The 7,293-nt window shown below is 57.5% G+C and overlaps 3 protein-coding genes across 3 annotated transcripts in view; 2 read left to right on the forward strand and 1 right to left on the reverse strand.

Annotated features, from left to right (window-relative positions):
* Positions 1 to 203: 203 nt before the first annotated feature.
* On the forward strand, positions 204 to 2,019 carry GUITHDRAFT_86244 (hypothetical protein; the record flags this gene model as incomplete). The annotated part of the gene is made up of 10 exons (XM_005834789.1): positions 204 to 626; positions 721 to 803; positions 855 to 939; positions 1,005 to 1,052; positions 1,100 to 1,160; positions 1,208 to 1,254; positions 1,404 to 1,481; positions 1,729 to 1,763; positions 1,809 to 1,873; positions 1,919 to 2,019. 10 exons carry the CDS (start codon positions 204 to 206, stop codon positions 2,017 to 2,019), a joined length of 1,026 nt encoding a protein of 341 aa, XP_005834846.1.
* Positions 2,020 to 2,710: 691 nt separating this feature from the next.
* Positions 2,711 to 5,781, forward strand: GUITHDRAFT_106416 (hypothetical protein; the record flags this gene model as incomplete). The annotated part of the gene is made up of 10 exons (XM_005834790.1): positions 2,711 to 3,044; positions 3,198 to 3,253; positions 3,336 to 3,428; positions 3,481 to 3,573; positions 3,640 to 4,188; positions 4,510 to 4,550; positions 4,602 to 4,644; positions 4,955 to 5,044; positions 5,280 to 5,318; positions 5,587 to 5,781. The coding sequence occupies 10 exons, from the start codon at positions 2,711 to 2,713 to the stop codon at positions 5,779 to 5,781; spliced, it is 1,533 nt and encodes a 510-aa protein (XP_005834847.1).
* A 135-nt stretch (positions 5,782 to 5,916) lies between these two features.
* GUITHDRAFT_137240 (hypothetical protein) overlaps positions 5,917 to 7,293 on the reverse strand; it is a gene marked incomplete at both ends in the record, with an annotated part of 8,777 nt that continues 7,400 nt past the window's right edge. Inside the window, 3 exons of the mRNA XM_005834791.1 lie at positions 5,917 to 6,072; positions 6,430 to 6,910; positions 7,148 to 7,218. Of these exons, the coding sequence (XP_005834848.1) occupies positions 5,917 to 6,072; positions 6,430 to 6,910; positions 7,148 to 7,218 (708 nt within the window). The remainder of the gene's footprint in view (positions 6,073 to 6,429; positions 6,911 to 7,147; positions 7,219 to 7,293) is intronic.

Below are 7,293 nucleotides of genomic sequence, written 5' to 3' on the forward strand. Positions count from 1 at the left end.
GCCCCCACGGCCCGAGTACGCATCACCAGAAGGAAACCTCCCTCTCCCTCCATCTCCTCGCGTTCCTCCGCTGCACCCTCCTGTTCTCATTGATAGCCTCGAGGACCTTGAGGTGGAGCTCGCTCTGATACAGAGAGACCGCTAGGCTGCTCATCCTTCATCCCTCCTCCACGCCCCCGCCCTGCCCTGTCGCCACCCTCGCCATGGGGGCAGTTTTTTACTCAACACGGCGGGGTGCACAACATGGCAAGGATGACCCTCACGCCGGAGGAGATGGCGCGGAGGGCGGCGGAGAGCGCGGGAGGAGGAGGAGGAGGAGGAGGAGGAGGAGGAGGAGACTTCGTGTATCAACTGCTGGGGCTGCCTGCCACTCAAACAAGGTACGCGCTTCATCCCCGTGCTGTGGTGATGGGGTTCGAAGGACCGCATTGCTCGCCGTCATTCCCAAGGGGTTGGACACAGAGGAGAAGCAGCTCGCCTACGTCGCAACCGCCATGATCTACACAGGCATCGCTGTCTTCGTCATCATCATGTCAGGGGTGCGGGTGGTCTACGGGAGGTACGCGACAGACTGCAGCTGGTTGTGGGGGTTCAAGATCAACGCAAGGATCGCATGGTTCCTGCAGGTAGGAAGAGGAGCGATGGCGCCTTGGCGATAAAGCTTCCTGAGCACAACTACTGATGATGACGACGATGACGATGACGATGACGATGATGCAGGAAGTACCGTGCGTGATCATTGGCATGTCGAACATCTTGACGGCGAATCACGACGTCATGCAGTCCACGGCCAACACGATCCTGTTGGTCTACTCGCTCAGCCTCACTCGACGAGCTCACAAAGAGCTTGACAGGCTGGCGTTGTTCATGGCGCACTACGTGAACCGGGCGCTGCTTTACCCATGGCGGACGAGGGGATCGAAGCCGACGCCGCTATCGGTACCGCCTGCCCCTCCATGCTCCCTCCCCTCTCCCCTCCCCGCAGCTGACTGGGAGGATCGCAGGTGATGCTGATGGCCTGGCTGTTCTGCGTCGTCAACGGCTACATGCAAGTAACGAGCTGCAACGCGCATTCTCGCGCGTGACTGTTGTTGCGCAGACTCGCATGCTGACGCACGTGAAGAAGTACGAGGAGAGCTGGTTCATCGATCCTCGCTTCGGTAGCTGGTGATCAGCAGACCTCGTTGACTTCTCACTGCTCCGCTAGGGATCGGAGTTACCATCTTCTTCTGCGGGATGCTCATCAACTTCCAGGTCCTCCTCCTCCTCCTCCTCCTCCTCCTCCTCCTCCTCCTCCTCCTCCTCCTCCTCCTCTCATGAACTACCATCACCATGAACGCCAGCACACTTTTCTCCTCATCCGATTCTCAATTGAGAGGTGCAAGTCACTAACTCTATGCCAGTCCGACGACATTCTCAGGAGGCTGAGGAAACCAGGGGAAGTCGGATACAAGATTCCAAGGGGGGGGATGTTTCGATTCGTGAGCACGCCCAAGGGGGGGGAGGAGGAGGGAGGAAGGAGGAGGGAGGGGGGAGGAGGAGGAGGGAGGGAGGAGGAGGGGAGGGAGGAGGGAGGAAGGAGAGAGGAAAAGATGGCGGGAGGAAGGGAAGAGGAGCGGAGAGGGGAGAGGAAGGGGAGAGCAGCGGAGGAGGACATTTGAAGGGGGAAGGGGGAGAGGAGGAAGAGGAGGAAGAAGAGGAGGCCTGGTGGAATCACACAAGGCGCAGGTGTCAGGGGCAAACTTTCTTGGAGAGATCATTGAGTACGGATCGATTGCTTGTACCGCAACATGCTGAGCAGGAGACAGGTGGACGGGCTTCGCTGTTGCTTCCTGGACTCTCCAGTCTGCCGCGTTCGCCGTCTTCACCTTCTGTAGCGAGACCTTGTGAGATGCTCGGCGCTGACGCGCTAGGACAGGTAACATCGCGCCGAGAGCATATCACCATCACCTGTGGTACTTGTCGAAGTTCCCGGACTACCCCAAGAGGAGGAAGGCTGTCATTCCATTCATACTCTGATCGGGGAGGGAGGAGGGGAGAGATATGTATGTTGTGAATGAAGCATCTACGTGTTGTCTGAGATAAAGTGTACTTGATGTGAATGAAGCATCTACGTGTTGTCTGAGATGAAGTGTACTTGATGTGAATGAAGCATCTACGTGTTGTCTGAGATAAAGTGTACTTGTTGTGAATGAAGCATCTACGTGTTGTCTGAGATGAAGTGTACTTGTTGTGAATGAAGCATCTACGTGTTGTCTGAGATGAAGTGTACTTGTTGTGAATGAAACGTCTGGTTGTTGTCTGCTTCACCAACATTTACTTGTCGACTTGTCGCCATGACGGGTGATCCCTCAAGAGCATCGGAGCGTAGAGCAGAGAGCATGCGCGCGGGCTCACGGAGGAGGAGCAGGCCCGCATGCTCGCGCGAGGGGGGGGGGGAGGGGGGGGAGGAGGGGAGTGGGGGGGATCAATTGAGGGGACGCATTCTTGGCCAGTGGGGTAGTGAAAAGGAGGGGGGGGGACAAGCGGGGAACGAGGGCAGAGCGAGTGAGGAAGAAGAGAGGGAGGGAGAGAGGGAGGGAGAGAGGCAGGATACAGGAGGAGAGAGAGAAACGGAGCGTAGAGGGGGAGCATGAGGAGGAGTGAAGGTAGCGGAGCATGGGGGGAAAGACTGGTAACAAGGGAAGGGCGAAAGGGATCGTCCAAGAGCATGAGGACAGCTTTCTTCGTCCTCTGTCTCTGTCTCCTGCTCGCGCACGTCGAGGCTTCCATGCCGCCCAGCTGCAAGCCGGTCAACGCTAGGAACGACAATGCCGACTTGAACACTTTCAGCACCATTGCGAAAGAGATGGGGCTGCCGCTGGGGCTGAGCTCCTCCTCTGCGGAGGAGCAAGAGAATGACGACGACGAGCCGTCGGAGCAGCTGCTGCTCTGGAACGCGTCGACGGCTGGCAAGATCTACGACATCGAGCTCGCGCTCAGGCGATCCGCATCGCTGGAGAAGTTCAACAAGGACGGCATTACCTCCCTGCACATGGCGATCAGTGAGAGGGGGGGGCAGAGAGAGAGAGGAGAGGGGGAGAGAAATGATGATGATGATGATGATGATGATGATGATCAGGAGGAGGATGAGGATGGGGAGGAGAGGGGAAAGGTTGAGAGGGAGAAGGAGGGATGCTGGCTGACTGCACGCGCAGAGGAGCATCGACTGGGAGCAGCTGCGTTGCTAGTGGCCAAGGGATGCGACGTGAACGTGCGGGACTACCGGGGGAGGACGCCGCTCCATTACGTGCTTGCTGAGAGTCTTCGGGTGCTGGGCTGAAGCGACTTGACAGGCGTCCCATGACTTACCCAGCACTCTCTTGCTCCTCGACCTCGGGGCCCTACCCAACCATGCCGACGACAAAGGGATCCTCCCGCTGCACGAGGTCGGCTGGCTCGCCTCCTCCATGGTGGAGTCGCTGACCTGGAGGTGGATAGGCTGTGATGAACGGGAACAAGGGAGTGCTGTCGTGCTTGTTGAACGCGGGGAGCGACCCGTTCGCTGTGACGTTCGAGAGAATCTCAGTCATGGTGAGTTGTACACCCAAAGATGCTCGCTCGCTCGGAAACCCCTTGCTGAAACGTGCTGTCTGGCAGGACATGGTGAACAAGCACATCGAAAACGCGAGGAAGCGGGAGGAGTTTGTGGAACTGATCAGCTTCTACCAGTCGAGGTCGAAGAGGCCGGAGAGGAGGAAGGAGGAGGAGGACTACGGTAAGACCATCAGCCTGAACAACGTGCTGGAGGCTGTGGAGGACCTGAAGAAGCACGGGAACAACATCGGGGACAAGGAGGTGGACATGCTGGTAGCGAAGATCACAGGCGCGAGCAAGCAGAGAGAGGAGGAGTTGAGCGAAATTCGAGATCAGTTCCCTCCCCCACTGCGGGAGGAGAGGGCGGTACTGCAGCAGGGAGGAGCCGACCGTGGGGACTTGTCACAACTCGATTCCGCTGAGCTGAAGGCTGCGATGGAGGAGGATCGACGTTTCGCAAACCAGCATCAGAGTTTCTTCCAGGAGTTCAAAGCAGCGCGGGAGGTGAAACACCTTGACCCTGCTCGCTCCCCTGACAAGATCGTTGAGATGTTCCCGGTGAAACCCGTCGAGGCCCACGAGGGGCTGAGCATGGACGAGTTCTTTGATGGGGTACAACTCCTGCTCCCTCCGCGCGCTCTCTCCACCTCCGCCTCTCCCTCGCCTCCTCCTTTCCCTTCCTCCTTCCCTTCCCTCTCCCTGTCCTTCTTCCCTTTCCCCCTCCCTTCCTCCTTCTCCTTCATCGTTTTGCCGGCCCTCTCCTCCTTCATCTTTCCTCCCTCCTACACTCTCCTCTCCTTCTCTCTCCTCCTCCTCTCTTCTCCTTTACTCTCCTCTACTCTCCTACCCTCTCCTCTTGGTCTCTCTCCTCCTCCTCTACTCTCCGTTACTCTCCTCTCCTCTCCTCTTCCCAAAATTGAGGACAATTCTTAGGAGATGCAGCCGGTGGCGGAAGAAGCAGCCTCGTTCCAGCGGTGAAACTTGAACTTCGATGATAATGTGCGAGGGAATGAGAAAATTGACAGAACTGTCAAGGAGTGGGACGACAACATGCAGAACATTTCCCAGGTAACTTTCAAGACGATTTCATCATCATCATCATCATCATCATCATCATCATTGTTATCTCCATCATCATCATCATCACCACCACAGTCATCAAGGCTCCCCCATTTCTCTCTCCTATCTGGCCTTTCCTCCACCTTTCCTCCTCTATTCATCCCCCCACCTGCCTCCTCCCCCTCCCCCTCCACCTGCCTCCTCCTCCCCCTCTCCCTCCACCTGCCTCCTCCTCTTCCCCCCCCCCCCTCCACCTCCACCTGCCTCGTCTTCCTCCTCCTCTACTCCGTATGGCCATCATCATCACAATTTATTGCAGTACATCCGTAAGAACTTCGGGGTTGACTTGGAAGGAGCAATCAAGGACAAGGAGGACAACAGCATCAATCCTGCTCTCGGTTTCTACGAGGTTTGAACCCTCCCTTGTCTTTTCCTCCTTGCTTCCTGGCGATGGCTCTCCTCCTCCTCCTCTTCCTCCTCCTCCTCCTTATCTCTCGCCTCCCTCCTAATCCTCTGCCCTCCTTGCTGCTCCTCCTCCTCCTCCTCCTCTTCCTCCTCCTCCTCCTTATCTCTCGCCTCCCTCCTACTCCTCTGCTCTCCTTGCTGCTCCTCCTCCTCCTCTCTTCTTCCTCATTCCCTTACAGGAAGATGGGAAGTGGTTCGGATGGGACCGACAGGGAAAGGTGAAATCAAATCTTTCTTGTTCTTCGCTCTCTTCTCCTCCCAGACTCCCCAGCCCCCCTACCCAGCCCCCCTCCTCTCCTTTTTTCCTCCTTCCTCCCCGCCCGCCCCCCCATCCCCCGCCCCCGCCTCTTCCTCCTCCTCCTGATCCTCAGCAACGCACGCACATCTGCACGAGTTTCTGCCTCATTCCTCTACCTCCTCACAGTCTCTTTCCAGATACATCCTGCCGACAATCACCCCGGGCTTGCGTTGTTTCTCCAGGAGCAGGCAGAGGCTGAGAAAGGAGCAGAGCCAGGAAAGGGGGGACAGCAGCTGTGGGACGAGGACGAGGACGAGGACGAGGACGAGAAGGAGGACGAGGATGCAGCAAGAAAGAAGGCGGAGGATGAGGAGGAGGAGGAGGATAATCGGTGGCAGGTGGATGAGTGGGAGCAAGCAGCAAAAAACTTGTGGAAGGAGTAGAATTCCAGGAAAGGAGGAGGGAGGGAGGAGGGAGGGCGAGGAGAACGAAGCGGAGGGCGAGGAGGAGGGCGAGGAGGAGGGCGAGGAGGAGGACGAGGGTATCTCAGTGAAACGTTTTCTTCGTTCTCTACCTCCTCATACGCTGATCCCTCCCCCCTCTTCCTCCCTCCCGTTGCCCTCTTGGTCGTCAGGATGCCGGCGGGAGAGCAGGAGCGACGGTTTCTGCTCGCGCAAGTTGAGGTTGGTGAACCGGTCCAGGGCAGCGCGTATGGACTCGGCGGGAGGAAAAACCTGCGGGAGGGAGGAGGAAAAGTCTTGCGGGAAAGGGAGGGAGAAATTTGCTGGCTGCTGCTTCCTGCCTCCGAGATTGGATGCCAGGACCTGCCTTGTAGTAAGAGGAGAAAGAAATCTCCCGCCCTAGGAGAAACGCAGGAGGAGGTGGAGCAGAGGGCGAGGAAAGGAGCAGGAAAGGGAGGGGAGGACGAGGAGAGGAGAGGAGAGGAGGAGAGGAAACGAGACGGAGGGCAAAAGAAGACAGTAGAGGCGCAGGAGGTAAGATCGGGGATGGTGGATGAGGACGGAGGTACATCGGAGGCAGGAGGAGGAAGGGGGGGAAGGGGAGGGATGAACAAGAGGAGCAAAGCTCACCGGCTCGCTCGGCAGGACCTCGGTCCCATCCTCCCCCTCCCTCCCCTCCTCCCCCTCCCTTGACTTCACGCTCTCCAGCCACTCTTTGTGGAAGGGCAGGAAGAAGGGCCCGCCCTGCGAGCTCCGCAGGAACCGAACGGAGACGACGGAGCTCGAGTCCTCCTCTGTCTCTCTCCCTGCTCCCTCCCAGCGCTCTTCCAGCTCTGCATCCACGTGCTGCCCCGGCAGCTGCTTCGCCGCCCCCTCCTCCTCCTCCTCCTCCTCGGGCAGCAGCGACGCGTCCTCCAGGACCGTAACAAGGGACATAAGTCGCTCCTTCTTCTTGGGGATCGCGATCGCAATCTCGTCCTGCTCCGTCAGCCGCCACCTCCTCCCCTCCAGCAGGTGTTTCCTCCAGTAGTCTGCATCGGCTCCATGGAGAAGGCCCGTCTTGCCCGAGGAGCAGCTGCCCTTGCAGAGGAGGACCCAGGCAGGGTCGAGCCTGGAGGAGAAGCGATGAGAGGAGAGGGAAAGAAGGAGGGGAGGGGTGGAACAAGATGTAGGTTAAAAGGTACAGAAGATTGCAAATTGACATGATAGTTGCTTCAAAGAATACAATCATCAAACTCTGGTATCGTCGTTTTCATCATCATCATCATCATCATCATCATCATCATCATCAGCAGCAGCAGCAGCAGCAGCAGCATAATCATAAACATCATCATAATCTTTCACTCACTTTGGATCGCTTCCATTATGTACAAATATCCTTCGCTTGAGAATGTTGTGGATATCTTCCCACGAATGAACCTGCGTCATCATGAAAAAGCATCCAAAGGAAGAATCGAATTCCTCTTCCTTTCTCCTCCTCCTCCTCCTCCTCCT

The sequence above is a fragment of the Guillardia theta genome (assembly GCF_000315625.1).
Source record: "Guillardia theta CCMP2712 unplaced genomic scaffold GUITHscaffold_24, whole genome shotgun sequence".
Classification (NCBI taxonomy): Eukaryota; class Cryptophyceae; order Pyrenomonadales; family Geminigeraceae; genus Guillardia; species Guillardia theta.